At 39.2% G+C, this 19,904-nt stretch overlaps 1 protein-coding gene across 3 annotated transcripts in view; it reads left to right on the top strand.

The window, feature by feature from the left end:
• The window catches only part of Fbxo3 (F-box protein 3), a 31,237-nt gene extending 16,167 nt beyond the window's left edge, over positions 1-15,070 (top strand). Inside the window, exons 6-11 of one of the 3 annotated variants that reach the window (XM_048361720.1) lie at positions 583-628; positions 1,737-1,821; positions 2,618-2,740; positions 6,178-6,293; positions 8,011-8,201; positions 14,378-15,070. In XM_048361720.1, coding sequence (XP_048217677.1) covers positions 583-628; positions 1,737-1,821; positions 2,618-2,740; positions 6,178-6,293; positions 8,011-8,201; positions 14,378-14,551 — 735 coding nt within the window. In that variant the 3' untranslated portion in view covers positions 14,552-15,070. Of the gene's footprint in view, positions 1-582; positions 629-1,736; positions 1,822-2,617; positions 2,741-6,177; positions 6,294-8,010; positions 8,202-10,318; positions 11,161-13,538; positions 13,791-14,377 lie in introns of those variants that run through there. The other 2 variants (XM_048361719.1, XM_048361721.1) reach the window with 2 other exon arrangements.
• The last annotated feature ends 4,834 nt before the right edge of the window (positions 15,071-19,904 follow it).

The following is a 19,904-nucleotide window of genomic DNA, read 5'->3' as shown; positions in this document are numbered from 1 at the left end:
TAACTTTTGAACATCCTAGAATTATTTGAATCTCTTGATTCTGAATTCAAAACCCTTTCTTGTAATGTAACAAGCCACATATCTTATTCCTTCCAACTTTCTGATTGTATTTTTGTGGGGGAGCCAGCTTGGACTCAGGGCCTGAGCACTGTCCCTGGCTTCTCGTTGCTCAAGGCTAACACTCTACCTCTTGAGCCACAGCACCACTTCCGGCTTTTTCTGTTTTTTTTATGTGATGCTGAGAAATCGAACCCAGGGCTTCAAAGCATGGTAGGCAATCACTCTACCCCTAAGCTACCTTCCCAGCCCCTTTATTGTATTCTTGAGGGATAATTTCTTAATTCTCTAGAGCAGTGATAGCTTTTTGTAATTTCCTCTTATGGACAAATGCCTGGTCATCTTCTAACAACCTTAAAGGATGGCCCTAAACATAGATTCCTAGGTCAGGATCTGAAGAGTGTAAGGGCTGAGTATTGATCAGAACCCTTACATTATTTTATGTTTTGCTTTGTTTCAGAAAAAGATGCACATAACCAACAATGAGAAATGTATTTATCAATTCCTTTTTTTTTTTTCTTCTAGGACCAAATGGCTCGGAATCCAGCTGCTATTGATATGTTTATCATAGGTAGGGGAAAAAGTCATTCTTTTCCCTTTTTCCTCCTAGTTAAAAAAAAGAAAAAAGAATTGGGAAAGTTTCAGTTAGTTGAGCAGCTGGAGTTCTTATGCCTGGATTTGGTAAAGCTTTCTGGCTTGTAAAGTAGCCTCTCAGCTCTCATTGGAAAAGCTCTTCTGTTTTCTTTGAGTATTGTTTCTATTTGAAAAAAAGCACATGTTTACAATCTTATATTCTTACTCTTCTTGAATTGCAGTGTGTATATAGTTCTTTTGACATGTGTACATTATATGTGAGCATATTAATACGAAGACAAATAGTTACCTAAAGGAACTTCATGTTTTTTTTGTGTGTGTCTAATGATTCAATAGTAAGATACTATATGCATTATGTACCTATTAGAGACCTCAGAAGGAGCAGTCTTTATGACCAGTATCAACTAACATGCTTCATGACTTCTTCCCACAACTAGTTTTCTCTGGCCATAGAAGAATATTTCTTAAGTTTCTATGAATTTTAGGTTAGTATGCAAGCATGGCTCACCCTTTTGCTAGCCATCCTATCTCCTCTTATTTAGCTTTTTATCCACATAAACGCTTCTGACTATCCAGCTTTTTAAACGCATTTCTGACACAGGAAATACTGCCACATAGTAATAGTAGGGAGGGACACTTGGTATAACTCAGTGGTAGAGCATGTGTTTAGCAAGTGCAAGGCCCCAGGTTCAATCCCCAGCACTACAAAAAAAAAAAAAAAATTTAAGGTAGGAGTCTGCAGGAGGGAGAAGTGAAGTATCCTTCCTGGGTAAGGTATCTTTGTTTAAATCTTCAAACTAGAATCTTGAGCAGAAGACAAATGAATTAGAAACTATAAACAGAAGATAGACATTGTACTAGAAACAATTATAAGTTTAAAAATACTATTGGCGTCTCTGATGTGAGTTGGGAGAATGCCAGGGAAGAATTAAGGGGGATAAAATTGAAATAGAAACCAAACTGGTAGAGAACCAGAAGAATTCTAGAACATTTTAAGCATGGAAAAATTATAATTCATCATCCTGTGTGCATATTTTATAGAAAGGATTTGTCCTTTATTCATTTTCCCCCTTTCTGGATTATAGGTGCTACTTTCACTGACTGGTTTACCTCCTACGTCAATAACGTTGTGTCTGGCAGCTTCCCCATCATTAGAGACCAAATTTTCAGGTATTTACTTCATTTAGGTTTTTTGGGGGTATCATTTGAGTATACTTCATGAAAAGCTGTCTATCACAGTGTATGGGATGAAGTCTCCCCAAAAGACTAATAACAGAAAACATTTAACCAACTAGAATTTTTCCTTATCTTGAGAAATCAAGAGGAAAAACTGACTTTGATTTAAAATCTGTAGCTTGTGGTAGCTATATTGTTTCTTCTTGTGGGGGAAAAAAACCCACAAAGATTGTTTGTCAGTTATTTGACTTAAACAATAAGTCAGCAGCTAATAACTCCTGGCCAATATTATTTATTATCTCTTAACTAGAACATTCAGGTGTTGTAATTAGTCCTAGAGGTAATATTAGTTCTCAGTAGCCTTTGTGGTTGAAATAATAGATCAATTGTACAATAAAGGTTTCTAGATTACAGGCAGGAATAATAATATATTACAGGCTAAATATATATATTTTATATATTTCTAGGAAGAGCCAGAGGCACCATTTAACATATAGATTGAGTTTTTAGATGTTTGGTCAAGCTTTCCTAGGTCTGAAAAGTGAGATAAACTCTTTATTTTCCACCCATTATTTGAACCACTGATCATAGATCCTTGATTGCTGTCATTGTTAAAGCAGAGTCATCAATTTTTTTTAAGTATGGTTGTAATTATCTACATTTAGTAGGATTATCTGCAAATAGGACTTACAGTTGTACTATAAGTAAACAGTTGTGCATTGCTATCTTTAAAACTTGTATCGTTTCAAAGTTGGTTGATTTTCAAATGTTTAATTCTTTTAATTACTAGATACATTCATGATCCAGAGTGTGTAGCAACAACGGGGGATATTACAGTGTCTGTTTCCACGTCATTTCTGCCGGAACTCAGCTCTATACACCCACCTCACTATTTCTTCACATACCGAATCAGGTGAGGATTTAGCTTTTGTTTTTATTTCTTAAGTGATATTGTGGTGTTAGCCCAGGGCCTTGTACTACCTTGACAGGTGCTTCTACCATTCAGCCATGCTTCATGCTTTTTTTGTGTATAGCCTTTTCTTTTAGATGGGGTCTGATTGTTTATTTTGTTTGTTTGTTTGTTTTTTCTGGCGCCTGGACCAATATCCTATTTTATGCTTGCTGAAGTAGCTGAAATGACAAGTAGACACAGCCCCATCCAGCCTCTTCAGTGAAATGGAGGCTCAAACTTATTTTGCCTGTGATGACCTAGATCTTTGATCCTTTTATTTTAGCTGGGGTGCTGGATGAATGCCATCATAATCAGCTATTGGTTGAGAAGGGGGTCTCTTGAAATTCTAACATGGCCTCAAACAGATCCTCCAGGTCTCAGCCCCCTAAGTTAACTAGGATTGAGGCACCTTAGGTGTGAGGTGAGAATTTTAAATGAGGTTTCTAAGTGAGTTGGTTTCTGTCATTGTGACAAAATACTTGAGAAAATAAGCTCAGTGGTGAAGATTATATTTTGGTTCATGATTTCAGAACTTTCCATCCATAGTCATGTGGTTCTGTTGCTTCCGGGCCTGTACATTGTGAAGCCAGAGTATCTTAGTGGTGGGAATGGGTGGCAGAGCCTAAGTGCTCACTTCACCATAGCCAAGAAGAAGAGACACAGTAGGGACCAGAGACAAGATACCTTCTTCAAAGGCATGCCTCTCCCCTCTGAATCTTTTCCCCTCCCCTCCCCTCCCCTCCCCTCCCCTCCCCTCCCCTCCCCTCCCCTCCCCTCCCTTTCCCTCCCTTCCCCTTCCCTTCCCAGTCCCGCCTTCCCTTCTCTTTCCCTTCTGTCTCCCTTTCCCTTCCCCTCCCCTTCCCTTCTCTTCCCCTCCCCTTCCCTTCTTTTCTCCTTCCCTTTCTCTTCTCTTCTCTTCCCTCCCCCTCCCTCTCCCCATTTCCTTCCCCCTTCCCTTCCCTTTCCCTGCCCTTCCCTCTCTTTATTTATTTTTGCCAGCCCTAGGGCTTGGACTCAGGGCCTGACCACTGTCCCTAGCTTCTTTTTGCTCAAGGCTGAGCACAGTCCCTGGCTTCTTTTTTGCTCAAGGCTAGCACTCCATCTCTTGAGCCACAGCACCATTTCTGGCCTTTTCTGCATATTACTGTATATTCTGTATAGTACTGAGGAATTGAACCCAGGACATTGTGCATGCTAAGCAAGCTCTCTACCACTAGGCCATATTCCCAACCGAACTCTGAATCTTTTAACTGTCCATTCAGCTATGAATTTTCAGTCTATTCCCTAATGAAATTAGCATCCTCATGATCCAATCCAGTTCTCAGTAGCACCACCATCTGGGAGCTTAGCCTTCAAGACAGGAGCCATTTTCTTTTTTTTATGGGTGTGGTAAGGCTTGAACTAGGCCTGGGCACTGTTCTGAACTCTTTTGCTCAAGGCTAGCACTCTACCACTTTGAGCCATTTCCAGTTTTCTGGTGATTATTTAGAGATAAGAGTCTCACAGACTTTCCTGCCTGGGCTGGGTTTGAACCACAATCCTTCTATCTCAAATCCTGAGTTGCGATTACAGGCATGAGTCACCAGCCACCTGGCCAGAGCCATTTTCTATTATAACCACAGCAGTCACCTTTTAGTAAGTAATGGGATATATTCTGTGAATGTGTTGCTATTGTACGTTGAACACGCTATATAAAATTCCTGTATTGTTTTTATGGGATCTTGGGGATTGAATCCAGGGTCTTGCACATGTTAGGCAAGTACTGTATAGTTGAGCTGCTTCCCCAGTCCTAAAATGCATTTGGAATAATCGTGTCTTGTGAAGTTTGCAAGGATTGGGTGAATAAATTTTCTGCAATATAGTATTTGCAAAAACTGACTTCCTATCAGGCTCCATATTCTTTATTTCTTTTCTATTAAATTTTATGCCAGTACTAGAGCTTGAAATCATGGTCTGGCCTGAGCACTGTCCCTTAGCTTTTTCACTCATGGCTAGCTTTCTACAAAACACTTGCGCCACAGTTCCACTTCCAGCTTTTTGTGTGTACTGGTCCTGGGGCTTGAACTCAGGGCCTGAGGCACTGTCCCTGAGCTTTTTTGTCAAGGCTGGCTCTCTAACACTTGAGCCACAGTTGTGCTTCCAGCTTTTTGGTGTTTTTTTGGAGATGAGTCTCATAGACCTTTCTGCTTGGGCTGGCTTCAAATCACAATCTTCCTTCAGATTTCAGCCTCCTGAGTAGCTGGGATTACAGATGTGAGCCACCATTGCCCAACAACTTTATTTTTTGCACATGTACGAGGTATAAAGTTGCATCACATATTTTGGAAGTGGGAGCCACTAAGTCATTGCTATTCTTGAAGCTGTCAAATTTCCAAATATAAAAGTATGCATTCTAAATTTCATCTGACTATATTAAATTTAAAAGTCTTAATATTTATTGAGTACTTCATGTATGTCATATATTGCCATTATCATTGGAGTTAATTAAATAAAAAAATGAATATTTTAAACTCTTTAGTATTCTGTGCTATGACAAAGACAACCCATTGCTTCAGGAGATTAAGGATATTCATATACATATCTGATTCATATCTTTTTTTTTTTTTTTTTTTGTCAGTCCTTGGGCTGGACTCAGGGCCTGAGCACTGTCCCTGGCTTCTTTTTGCTCAAGGCGAGTACTCTGCCACTTGAGCCACAGTGCCACTTCTGGCTTTTTCTATATATGTGGTGCTGAGGAATCGAACCCAGGGCTTCATGTATACGAGGCAAGCACTCTTGCCACTAGGCTATATTCCCAGCCCTGGAAATATTTTAGAAATATATACTTAACCACACTTATAATACTTTTGGTATTATATTTGTTATAATAGGATAGAGGCATGTTTAAGATTTTTTTAAAATCCACATGTGCTTCTGTGATATTAAAAATGAAAGTAAGAGAGTAGATTCCTAGAAAAGGCATGAATAATAGCTTTGAGAAATAGTCTGAGTATAACCCCCATTAGTGGTGATATTTCGTTTTGAGCTTTTTTAGAAGCTAATGGAGAAAAGGACAAGGCTCTGTAGTTTTGTGATGAGTGAAAGAATTTCAGTTCTTGAGAAGTCATTTGTGGTACTGTTCTAGAAAACATTTGTAAATGGATCTTTCTTGTGGAGCAAAGCATGGTTGTTATGGTTTTGTATATTCTGGTTGCCCTTCCCATCGCTGATGCTCACTGAAAGTTAAGGGCATAAATCAACTGAAAGCCTTTCTGTGGAGAAGTAAGCTAATAATAATAATTAAGCTAATAAATAAAATATCCTTTTATATTATTAACCTTAATGTGGTAGTTCATAAAGCCAAAAAACAAAACAAATAGGCCAGATTTATGTCTTCACCACTCCACTCCTTTATCCAGGATTGAAATGTCAAAGGATGCCCTTCCTGAGAAGGCTTGTCAGTTGGCCAGTCGTTATTGGAGAATAACAAATGCTGAAGGAGATGTAGAAGAAGTTCAAGGGCCTGGAGTAGTTGGTACGTAACTCAGGATTTAGGTTTATACCTCACTTCCTTCATAGACTTGACATCCGTAAATGTACTGCATAGAAGTTGTTATTCTATCATTTTAGCTCTATAACACTACCTTTTCTGAAACTAAAGCAAATTCAGTTGTTTAGAGATTGATTTTCCTTTCTGTTGATAACCTGAGATCCCTTGCTTATCTTCGTAGTAATTTGTTTATATGTTTGTTTCTGTTTGTGTTTTCTAAGTGATACTATAGATTAAACTGGGCCTGGGGCATTCATTATTCATTAGGCAGACTCTCTAGCATTTGAGCTACATCCCTAGCACTTTTTGCTTTAGTTATTTTTCAGGTAGAATCTTTTCTTTTCTTTTCTGAGCCTGCCTGAACTATGATCTTCTTCCTACTTTATGCCTCCCACAAAGCTAGGATGATAGGTGAGCACTACCCTGCCCAGCTTTTTTTGAGTTAAGATAGTTTCTTGAACCTTTTGTTGTCATTAGACTCAAACTACATTCTCCCAATCTCAGCCTTCCAAGTAGCTTGGATTAGAGGTAAATGCCACTGTACCTGGTTTATTATTTATTTATGACCAGTTATACTCGGTGTATTCTGTCAGTTAGATGGCATAGGACAGAAAGAAAATTTCATATTGATAATCTTCTTGATTGGAGGAAATTGTTGAAATTTACAGCACACACATTTATTTATTTATTTATTTATTTTTGCCAGTCCTGGGGCTTGAACTAGGGCTTAGGTGTTGTCGCTGAGCTTCTTTTGCTCAAAGCTAGCAGTCCTATCACATGAGCCACAGCACCACTTCTAACTCTTTCTGTTTATATGGTACTGAGGAATTGAACCCAGGGCTTCATGCATGCTAGGCAAGCACTCTCACTATAAGCCATATTCCCAGCCAGCATAGATTTTTATCTGTTTAGAATTTATTTACCTCAGTTCTGGTTACCAATTACATTGAGGTGTTTCTTTGGTTTCGTCTTTTTTTTTGTTTTGCTGGTGATGGGGCTTGAACTCTGGGCCTGGGCGCTGTCCCTGAGCTCTTCAGCTCAAGGCTAGGGCTGTCTACCACTTGAGCCACAACCTCCCTCGGTTTTCCAGTGGTTAATTGGAGATATGAGTCTCATGGACTTTCCTGCCCCAGCTGGCTCTGAACTGCAATCCTCAGATCTTAGCCTCCAGAGTAGCTAGGATTACAGGTGTGAGCCACCGATACCTGGCTTAATCATCAAGTTCTTTAGGTTTAAACATGTGTTTCAGGAAAATAATATACTTAAGTTACGAATTTCAGTAGAATTATATGTATGTTCTCTGTAGAACTCAGGAGTTTTTCTTTTTTTATTTTTTTTTTGTGGTGCTGGAGATTGTGTCCAGGGCCATGCAAATGCTAGGCAAGTATTCTATCACTGAGCTAAATCCTTAGTCCAGAACTCAATTTAAAGTTTTCCAATTCATTACCATGAATACTTTCATGGGCTACATGTTTACTTAATGACCTTTTTTTTTAATTTATTTACTGACCCATTGTTACGGAATTTTATTAAAATTTAATTCTTTCTTGACTTTTGATCCATTGGTATAACAACTCTCCCAAACATTTTGTCTGGCCTGCACACTTAGGATGTGTCTTTACAATTTTTATTTATTTATTTATTTTTAGTTTCTTGCTATTGAATTTTACCCTTTGGTTTCTTGTTGCTATTTTTTCTGCAGGTGAATTTCCCATCATCAGCCCAGGTCGAGTATATGAATACACTAGCTGTACTACATTCTCTACAACATCAGGCTATATGGAAGGCTATTATATCTTCCATTTCCTGTACTTTAAAGACAAGATCTTTAATGTTGCCATTCCCCGATTCCACATGGCATGTCCAACATTCAGGGTGTCTATAGCTCGACTGGTAAGTTGAAAGTTTCCTCTAACGCTGCCTTAATGTAGAATTAAATCTACAGGAGATCTTTGTTTATTCAGACAAAGGGCTTATACATGCTGCTCTAGAAAATCCTGGTCATTCTGAGGCAGTATCTTGGGGCCATATGAATATATTGGAGAGACATAGTTTACTTTTAACAAGTAAGCTAAGCTCCTCATACTTCAACCAGAGAAACTCTTGTGTTACCTATTTTGAAGATTTAGCTTCATTGATTATGTGTATTAGAATATAAGAAGTGCCACACTAGACCAGTTAGAATTGGCTTTATGCAGAATCACTGAGTGTTTGATAAGAGTTCATTTCCTGACTTCTGCAGATATCCAACATGCGTCACAGCCTAGATCATGGCCTATGATCTATTGCCTCACAGCCTAGATCAGTGAGTAGGGACTAAATTATCTAGATACTGTGTGTAGAAGAGTGGCCAAGATTAAATGTTTCTGATAACAGAGTAATAAGATTGCATATCTTCTCTGGAGCAAAGTAGCACCTTTAATCATTTCCATTCCCATTGTTAGGGTCGTGAGCCACAGGAACTAAATTAAATTGCCAGGCAGTAGCAGAGGCCCAAACCCCCTTATCTCTTAAGACCTTCTTTGGAATGATCTTAAAAATCAGGGCAAAGGCATAAATGGGGCAGGAAAATTGGAAATCGCTAGCTGTATAGTAAGGGAAGCTGTTCCAATTGTACTGATACCAGAGCCACCTCAAGTCCACAAGGAATGTCCTTTCTGTTGGACACCAGCAGCATGAAATGATGCTTAAGGCCATTGTTGAAACTGGGGGGCTGGGAGCCCGAGACTTCTTGAGCGTTTTGCCTCTTTGTGAACCTGACTGGCCATGTCTTGAAATCACAGTAAGCAAGAGGCCTCTTCCCTTAGTGCTAAACAGGATCTTAAGATAGGAAACCTAAAAGTGATGACTTAATTCTTCTTTCTATGAAAGAAGATACTCCTCTTTTCCCATTTCTACAAGATACTTTTTCCAGAAGTTGTAGAGCAGAACTTGGGGGGTGGGGGAGCAGTGTTGGGATTTTTAACTCAGTCTCAAACTTGTTAGAAAAGTACTGTGCCACTTGAGCCACATCCCAATTTTTCCTTCTTTTCTTTTTTCCCTCCTTCTTTCCTTTCCTTCTTTTTTCCTCTCTCCTTCCCTTCTTTCCCTTCTCTTTCCTTCCTTCCTTCCTTCTTTCCTTCCTTTCTCTCTATTTCTCTCTCTCTCCCTCTCTTTCGTTGGCCTTATCTGAGTTCATTAAGCTTGGAGGAAGACGAGTCTTTAACTCCCACTTTCAGCATGGGAGCAGTAAATATTTCTCCCTCAGTTTTTCCCTACTTCAACTCTGTTATGCTAAAATAAATCTTTGCTAAACTTAAAAGAAGAAACCACAAGGAAAGAATTTCTTACAGTGTTTTTGCTAAAATTCCTCATTTAGCAAATTAAACAAATTTCCTCTAGAGATGACTCCAAAGGAAACGTAATGGGTGGACGTGCACTTTTAGCAGTCTCTTTCTGGGATCCTTTCTCAAGTCAAGCAGGTATATGTTTACAACCTCACTTTTAAGATTACCCTGTGGGGCAGATCTTATGGACTATAAAAGGATTAGGTTATGAAGCTCCAGTATACAATAGGAATAAAATAGTCTGTAGAATGCAGCTGAGTTGTCAGCCTTGAACATTAAGAAAATGCTCTCTAGCTCCTGAGATGACCCATGGGTGGGTTAGAGGTCAGTCTGGGAAGATGCATGTGACCCACAGAGACACATTCACACCTCCAGTTTGGAAGGATAAGGGTGTTGATAAAACGTTAGGCCATTACACTTACAGTTTGGTAAGAAGAACCTATAGTCTGAATTGGGAAGCAAAGCTTTAGCTTTCTTCCCCATGGAGGAAGATAGAAACTGTTGTAACAGACTTCCATTTTTGAATAGCCCAGTTGTCTCTATGAGCTCCATATCATCTTGTCTTTTAAATGGTTGATATTCAGCAGTGAAGCTATCTGGGACTGGAGTTTTCTTTATGGGAAAAAAATTAAAATATGAATTTATTTCTTTAATATTCATATTTTCTATTTCTTCTTCTTTCAGTTTTGTAATTTGTGCCTTTCAAGAAATTTGTCCATATCATCTAAACGTTGAATTTATTGACGTAAAGTTATTCGTAATAGTCCCTTGATATCCTTTTAATGGCTACAAGAGCTGTAGTTATAAATCCTTGGTTCTTAATATCGGTAACTTATATCTTCTCTTTTTTCGCATTACTTGATCATTATCATTCTTGTTGATCATTTAAAGGAACAATTTTTGGTTTCACTGATTTTTTTTCTCTATTTCCATATTTTCTTTCACATTGATTTCTACCATTGTCTGTATTTCTTTTCTATTTTCTTTGGGTATTATTTGTTTTTCCCTAGCTTTTTAAGGTAGAAGTTTTGGTTATTAATTTTAGGCCTTTCCTGTCTCTTAAGCACTGTTTTACTTGAACTTCACAAATTTTGATGTGCTGTGTTTTGGTTATTAATATCAGTTCAAAATTATTTTTGAACTCAAATTTCCCTTGTAACTTCGATTTGTGGCTTTTGTAGAAATGTGTTAAATTCCACACATTTGGAAATTTTGAATTATCCTTTGGTTATTGATTTCTAATTTTATTGTGGTTAGAGAACTTAATCTGTACCTTTAGTACTTTTAAATGTTTTATGGCCCAACATTATGTAAAGACTTTATATATCTTGCTAAATGATCTTTGTGTATTTGGAAAGAATGTATATTCTGTCATGTGGGGAAATACTGTTCTGTAAGGGACAGGTCAAACTGATTGATTGGTTGACAGTTTTTTTTATGTCATCTGTATATTCATTGCTCTTTTGTTGCTGTTGTTTTGTTCTGTCAACTACTAAAAAGAAGATTGTTGAAATCTCCAACTAAAATTATGATTGTGTCTATTTCTCTTTGTCAGAGTTGCATCATGTATTTTGAAGTTTCATAATTATGTGCCAATATGCTTAGGATTATTTTATTGTTTTAATGAAGTGATTCTTTGACAGTTTAAATCTTCTTATTTCCAATATCATTCCTTGTCCTCAAGTTTAAAGAGCATTGAGGTTTGTTTTGGCAAACAGTTGGGATACTTTTGGTTCAGCTCAATCTTACCGATGCTTGCTTTTAATATTTGTTAGATGTATGTAAAGTGGTATTTTCTGAAGTATGGTGGTTCCAATGCATTTTAATCTCAGACCCCTCAGGATGACTAAAACTCCCTGATGGCTTCAACCATACTCTTGCTTAGATAGATTACATTGATATTTACTATGCTAGAAATTAAAACTGAGAAGTTTTATACCTAAAAGTTGCTTTTAAAACTACAGTGAATCCAGTACATGCTTAGCCCTCCTTCAACCATGTTTACTTATTTAGAATCTTAGTTTCTGCCTAACCACATGTGAATGTATAATAAAATTATTAGAGAATGTTTTCTCTAAAGGGTGAGAAATCAATAAAAACAAAGAATAATTCAGGACTTATTACCAGTCTTATTATCAACAATTAAAAGACCATGGGGAGGTTATATTTACTGACTTTTTCTGATATGGAAGTTGAATCATTTAGTTTTTCTCTTTGTCCTCTTCCAGCCTGATGAACTAGTGGGCTTAGAAATTCTTCATACTTGGCAAGTTTGAATTATGCTTTTGGTTAGTCTATGCTTTTCCTTGGTGCAGGTGGTATTTTCTTGTGCTTATGTGAGGGCGCTGCAGGGCCTCCTGCCAGTCATTTGACATCCATCTTTATTTCAGTTCCCTTTTCAACTATTCTTTTGTCACTCAGTAACCTTTAACAGGAATGTCTTCTTCGTAATCGATAATCATACTATCTGGATTTCATGTTTTATAATTTCCAAAGCCTTCCCCATTATACATTTTGGATTTCCTGAGATCCAAAGATTTCATCAACTCCGTTGAAAAAGAAAATCCATGGGGCTGGGAATATGGCCTAGTGGTAGAGTGCTAGCCTTGTATACATGAAGCCCTGGGTTCGATTCCTCAGCACCACATATATATAGAAAAAGCTAGAAGTGGTGCTGTGGCTCAAGTGGTAGAGAGCTAGCCTTGAGCAAAAAGAAGCTAGGGACAGTGCTCAGGCCCTGAGTTCAAGGCCCAGGACTGGCAAAAAAAAAAAAAGAAGAAAGAAAGAAAATCCAAATAATGAAATATAAATCATATCTCTTTACCTTTTTTGTTACTATTCTGTGTTACAATAAATCCTAAGTGATAATTCTTTTCTCCTATATTTATTTGTTCATTCAGTATTTGAGTAATATAGCAGCCAATGCAATCAAACTTCTGCCTTGGGATTTACATTCTAATTAAAAGAGACATATTGTAATAAGTAAACACTATCTGCATGTGTCAGGTAGTAACAAGTGCCATGGAGGAAAACCACAGTACAGGGGTAAAAGGAGTATATTACTACCATCTAATATAAAGATGACAGGTGGAGAAAGCCTTGGTGACATGTAAACTGAGGCACCAAAGGATTGGAGGGAGCCAAATGGATATATACAGGAAGAATATTAAGCCAAAGGAGCAGCAAGTTTGAGGTTCTGACATGCTTTGTGCTTGGTGCTTTTAAACCAGAGTACCTGCAGTTCCCTGAGGAACAAGGTATGAGTGATTAGAGGTTAGGATCAGAGGATAGAGGGTGCTAGATCATATAATGCTGGTAAAAGTCTTGATGGAGCCTAAGCATGGTAGCACATGCCTGTAACCACAGAACTAGGGAATTAAAGGCAGGAGAAGCTCAAATTTAAGACCAGCCTGGCCTTCCTAGCCCTGTCTCAAAGATACAGACAAAAAAGTCTTGGTTGGAAGATTTTTGCTAGCCTCATGCACCAAGTTTTCCTCTGGAACCAGTTAGATTCTGGCTGTTCAGAATTCTGGCTGATATGGCAGCTCCAGGTTTCCAAGGTGTAAGAGAGAAAATTGGCGGTCAGGTAATCAAGGCATACTTAGAGGCACTAGTCAAGCGGAATTGCAGTTTTTAGATGTTCAGATGCCGTGTTTTCCTCACTGCTGCCCTCTTCTGGTGCCTCTAGCAAGGGAATTTAGAAGTACAGGCTACCCTTTTCCCAGATGGACAATATGAGTGATGCACTTCTAGGAAATTGGCTAAGTGACACTCCTGAGGCTGGGCTAGGAAAATCCTCAGTCTAGGTCTCTGGACCACATGTCACATGCATTTGGTGCTCTGATCCGTTGTGTATGAAATCCAGCTACCAGAAGCTGCCATGCTTAAATCACTCCTCACACAGACAGGAAGAAGCACCCAGGAGCCCCAGATGTTTGTCTGCAGATGTGTGGATCATCCCAGCCCAAGTACCAGACGTGTGAATGAAGAAGCCTCCGCCGAGGAGACTGAAGCCAGTTCCAGCGATCGCCCAGCAGTTCCCCAAGCTAGAGGCACCCCGTTGGTGCTTCCCAAATACCAACCATAGGAACCAAGAAAGAATGAATGACTGTTGTTGTTTTAAGCCGCTGAAAAAATAAAATAATTTATTTCAAAAGAAGAGGCTATCGATGTTTGAATTAAAACCATGAGTATAGCAGGCGCTCAATAAATTATCTTCCAGCCCTCTGACAGTACATAAAAGCTACCAGCAGAGGTCACACCCAATTAGTATTCTCACATCCTCTTCCCCATATGTATATGGATTAATAAAAAGTGGTTCTTCAACACATTACTATGATACATGCAGTAAACCTTTCTCTTGGCTTATTAGGAGTGATTTATTAGCTACCTTGTGTGAAAAACAGGTTGTTTTAAAGAAATATATTTGCCAGTACAACCATACTGAACATTATTTGAGCACGTGGGACACTACATTCAAGGACCTGTGTCTGCAGGTGTGTGAGGGAATTGCATTGTTCATGGCTGTGGAAACTCACCTGGCATGTCTGGTTGTATGCATTTTAGGTTATAGAATTACTATTTTTAAAAAGCTCCTGGACATTCTCCTTTTTCCCCTATTTTTTAAATTATCCTTAAGTAGTTGTACAAAAAGGGGTTTCAAGTCAAATCAGTTTATAAATACAGTGCATCTTGGTCAATGTTACCCCATTCTTCTTATCAAAAGATTATTTTTCTCTTTAGGAAATGGGTCCTGATGAATACGAAGAGATGGAAGAGGAAGAAGAGGAGGAGGAGGAGGAAGAAGAGGATGATTCCGCAGATATGGAAGAAACAGATGAAGAGGAAGAGGAAGAAAGGCGAAGGAGGATCTTTGATGTTCCCATTCGTAGGCGGCGTTGCTCCCACCTGTTTTAGACTATCTTCTGCTGATCAAAACCCTAGGGTGTCCCTAGTCTGTTAAATACATTTCTCAGTAATGTAAATAGCGAATTTGTGCTCAGCATATAGCAGGCAAATAGCATGAAATATTGTTTCAGCCGTTGGCACTATGTTAGGAGTTGGGTTGTTTTCATTTGCTTTATGGTTTTGAGGTAGAGGGAAGAAATGAGAGTATATTTTTTTCTCTTCCAGGAGTCAGAACAAGCCTATGGCTAAGGAACAGACATTTGTTTAAAAAATATTTTCTACTTATAAAAGAATAGAAATGGCAAGGGAATTTTGAATAAGGATTTCAAATGTGGCAGAAATAGCTACACAATAATAGAAAGAAACTGAATGATTCCATGGAAAGACTTCTGCAGTTTTGAATTATTTAGAAATAAAATTTTTAATTAGGTAATCCATTAAGCAATTCCTAATATTTTATATAATTGACTAACTTTAACTCTAATGGCTTGTCTTTTCTTAGACTATCTGTGAACTGAAACTACCACACTTTAAAAGTTTTCTCATTACAATTTGGATTTAAAGTCTTCAACATGATGGTCTTGAATTTAAGTTAAAAGTCCTCACACTAAGACCTTTTCAGATTGTTTACAGATGTATCAATTTAAAGTGTGTCGAAGTGTATAATGAGTCTCTCCATTGACAAAAGATTCTTCAGATTGTCTTATGGATTCTAAATTTGTAAATATTCTTTGTGTTTGTTTCTCTCTTATCCACCTTAACTGTCTTTTATGTTAGGGTTAAGGATGTTTTCCTCCTGAAACACAATATTGTATGAGTATATAATTGAGTTGGAAATGAACTCCTTCAAGTGTGAGCAACTCACATTTTAAAAACAAATTTGAGGTTCAGTCCTGCATTTTGTATTATTGCCTATTTCCCACAAATTAATTTTAAGGCTTTACTCATCAGATAGAAAGTACGGTTGATACTTGTTGCCCATCACGAGTAGGTATAGCTCAGTCAGTCTTCCTGACTTGGCACCCCACCATCCATTTTCCCCATGTAGGAAAAGCAGTGAGAGAAGGAAGAGTATTCCGGTCTAAGCAGCTGCCATTGCCAACCATGAAGGCACACTCTTTCTTATACATTGACACATCAAAATGTTCTGAAATGAGTTTCCTACTTTGTCCCGTTTTCTGTCAGTCATTTATTGCATAAGGATGTTTCCATCTGTGACAGACCACGTACACAATAGATGCTGGTCGCAGCCTCATGCATCTTTTTATAGTATGTCCTGAATGCATCGTTTTCTCTCATGCTAGATTTAAACTCAAGTCTTGTTCATGTTGATCCGTAAACATAGAAAATTCACTGCTATGCCACTAAGAGGCTCTATGTATTGAGTGCCCTGGGAACTAAAAGGACTCTGAAAATGGGTGGAAAATCAGTGATGGTTCTTGCCAAGCAGCCATTCCACTATAGCTATGACCTTAAGAACTAGAACAAAGTGATGGAAGCTCTTAAAGGTTCTGCTTCATTGGAGGCAATGAGGTACAAAGATTTATGAGAAGTTCCTATCAGATACAGAGCCACTACCAATGATCTGAACTGATGACTCCAATGTTGTCTTCCTCAACACCATGATAATCATGACCAAAGCAAAGAATTTGCTTATAATGTTGAGATTGTAACCAACTAGGATATTAAATTTGCTATCAGTTCTGGGTGGTGTAAAGCATTCAAGAAGTGTTACTTGGGGCTGGGGATATAGCCTAGTGGCAAGAGTGCCTGCCTCGGATACACGAGGCCCTAGGTTCGATTCCCCAGCACCACATATACAGAAAACGGCCAGAAGCAGCGCTGTGGCTCAAGAGGCAGAGTGCTAGCCTTGAGCGGGAAGAAGCCAGGGACAGTGCTCAGGCCCTGAGTCCAAGGCCCAGGACTGGCCAAAAAAAAAAAGAAGTGTTACTTGCTGGAGCTCAAGCTTATAATCCTAGCTACTCTGGAGCTTGAGAACAGGATTGTTGTTCAACACCAGCCCAGCAAAAAGCTGGAAGTAGAGGTATGGCTCAAATGGTAGAATGCCAGTGTTAAGCAATAAAGCACACAGATGGTGTCCAAGCCCCAAATTCAAACCCAGTACCAACACAAAAAAAGGATATGCCAGGCACCAGTGGTCACACCTGTAACCTAGCTACTCAGGAGGCTGAGATCGGAGGATCATGGTTCAAAGCCAGCCCAGCCAGGAAGAGTGTGAGACTTATATCCAAATAATCACAGAAAAAGCTACAAGTGGAGCTGTGGCTCAAAGGGTAGCATGCTAGTCTCAAGCAAAAGGAGCTCAGGGGTGTTGCAACGGATCACGACGCCTCTTCAGACCAAGAGCAAAGCAATAATGGAGACCAGACCGTGGGATTGGTTTTCAGGGTACCAGGGGACCTGCTGCCTCTCTCCAGCAACAGATGCCTATGGTCCCATGGACAGGATTTTTATTATCAAACGAGTGAATTCAGGAGGGGTCACTACTACATCAAAGACACTACTTCAATAAGGGCAGAAAGGTGGCTACATCAAAGAGATAAGGGGGGGTAATAATTCTAGGACTGGCAATTTCCCATAAATAAAACAAGCAGTTTGCACAGGCCAGCTGTTGGCTCCAAGGTCTTGTGATGTTCAGGATACCCAGGGTGGAAACTGGCCATTGTAATGCTAACTAAGCACAGTAGGTCTTGACTGGGCCACCTTCAGCATTCCCAGGGACAGAGAATGGCATTCCAATTCTCTAAGGCCGACCTTATGGCTTTACATTTGCTGTTTCCCACACAGAGGCAGCACCCAGGACCAGAGTTAAAGCTCCAGAACTGGCCAAAAACAAAAACAAGGGGGTGGGAGGATATGATGGATGAATGTACTTTCAGTATATGAGGCGAGCACTTTACCACTAGGCTGTATTCCCAGCCCTGAATGTACTTTCTTAAAAGGATTCATTTAACTTTTGCTGCTCTAATATAATTTTTAGAATTACAAATAGCACAAACATATATACTATAAGTATATAGTGTGTGTGTGTGTGTATGTGTGTGTGTATAGTTTTCCCACTGCTGGAAATTAACCCAAAGCTTTGCACCTGCCAGGCAAGTAGTCTACCACTTCAGAAATGCTTCTGGTCTTCAACACCTTTACATCTTAATCATTTAAGTATGAGGAAGCAAAAGTCACTCTGGCAAGAACAGTTGCCAAACAAGTAGCCACTGTGGTTTGCATTTTATTTATATAATATTTAAATCATGCTAGAATGGCTTACGTGATAGTGTTTGCCTAATAAGAATGAAGCTGGGTGGGACGGGGGCTGGGAATATGGCTTAGTGGCAAGAGTCCTTGCCTCTTATACATGTAGCCCTGAGTTCCATTCCTCCACACCACATATATACAAAAGGCCAGAAGTGATGCTGTGGCTCAAGTGGCAGAGTGCTAGCCTTGAGTAAAAAGAAGCCAGGGACAGTGCTCAGGCCCTGAGTTCAAGCCCCAGGACTGGAAAAAAAAAAAGTAACACTGGGAATATAGCTTAGTGATAGAGTGCTTGCTTAGCCTCAGTGCCACATAAAGCTGGAAGTGGTGCTGTGGCTCAAGTGCACAGAGAGGCTCTGGGACAGTGCCCAGGCCCTGAGTTCAAACCCCAGTACTGGCAAAAAAAAAAAAAAAAAGGAAAAAGGTAAGCCTGAATTAAAACATCAGTAGTAATAATTCTTTTCTAAAATTTTATGATTTTTTTTATTTTTCTACATATGTTGTGCTGAGGAATGGAACCCAGGGCTTCATGTATGTTATTTATTTTTTTCTCAAATTTTTATTATCAAACTGATGTACAGAGAGGTTACAGTTTCCTACATTAGGCATTGGATACATTACTTGTACTGTTTGTTACTTCGTCCCTCATGTATGTTTGTATGATTTTTGTTGCTTTATTTTTGGCAGAATTGGAGTTTGAACTCAGAGCCTCTGACTAGCAGCTGCTCTGTCACTTGAATCATGTCCCCAGACCCCCTCTTTTGTACTTTGGTTGTTTTTCAGGTTTGTGTTATGGTCTAAGTAGGAGCTTATGTTTTTTTGTTTCATGTTTGCCCTGGGCTGGCCTCAGGCCCCTATCCTCTGAGCTATGGCTTCCTGCACAGCTAGAATATCAGGCGTACATGCCATGGTGCCCTACTTATTGGTTGAGATGAGTTTCATTTCCCTGGTCTTGAGCTACTATCCTTGTGATATCAGCTTCCCACATACTGGAATTACAAGTGTGAGTTGCCACAATAGGTAACTTTGTCCTTTTGGTGGTTTCTTTGTTGTTGGTGGTTGGTTGATTGGTTTTGTTTAGTTTTGTTTTGTTGCCAGTCCTGGGGCTTGAACTCAGGGCCTGAGCACTGTCCCTGGCTTCCTTTTGCTCAAAGCTAGTACTTTACTATGTGAGCAACAGTACTGCTTCTGGCCTTTTCTCTGTATGTGGTGCTCTAGAATCGAAGCCAGAGCTTCATGCATGCTGGGCAAGCACTCTACCATTAAGCCACATTCCTAGCCCTTGGTGGGTTTTTAACATGCAAGAGTAATTACTATTAATGCATTTTTCAGGACTATACTTTCAATAAACATAGATAATAAAAACCACAGTGAATAACTTCAATTTGAAAGTATTTCAAAATGTGACACATACTTATGTGTGCCACTTAAAAAAAAAAAAAAAGGCCAGTGTTGCTGCTTCCTAGCTTGGTGCAGACAAAGTTATTAAATAGGAGGAAAAGTCTAAAAGCTTCGTTTGCTTTTATTTAAAATTTGAGTGCTAGAAGAATGTATAGGCTGCACAGAGGAAAGGAAAGGAGCTTCACATTTTTTAAACTCTCAGTGTATAACACAGGATTAAGTTTGCTGTTTTAACACTGCTACCATTGAAAAACTGAAGAACTTTATTTTAGCCATGGGCTGTGAGTGAACTTGGTGGTCCTTGTGAAAATCAGCACTCACATGGTACTTGTTAGGCCTACAGGTGATGCCCACATCTTCTTGTGACAAGGCAAGTGGGAATGAGTGGAGAGGCTCATTTTATCTTTTGTTTGGTTAAAGATGCATTAAAAAGAGACGTCTGTTGTCCTCTTTACACCAACTATCCTCATTTCTACCCATCCCTCCTCCAAATATGTTAGTGGCTTTCTGCTCAGTGAAGCCTTGAATGGGGGCGGTTCTGTTGGCTTGGACTAGCACTTGTTGGCCCTCTCAGTTTATCCTACTTTTATGCGGCTGCGAGTCACCCAAAAGCTCACTCATATATGGTGGCACTTCTCAGTTCCCTGGGATGCTGGGCTTGTGGGTTTTCTTTTTGTTGCTGCTGCTGCTC

The sequence above is a fragment of the Perognathus longimembris genome, chromosome 13 (genome assembly GCF_023159225.1).
Source record: "Perognathus longimembris pacificus isolate PPM17 chromosome 13, ASM2315922v1, whole genome shotgun sequence".
Lineage (NCBI taxonomy): Eukaryota > Metazoa > Chordata > Mammalia > Rodentia > Heteromyidae > Perognathus > Perognathus longimembris.
Note: the sequence above shows the minus strand (reverse complement) of the source record. Positions and strands in the feature narration are given on the sequence as shown.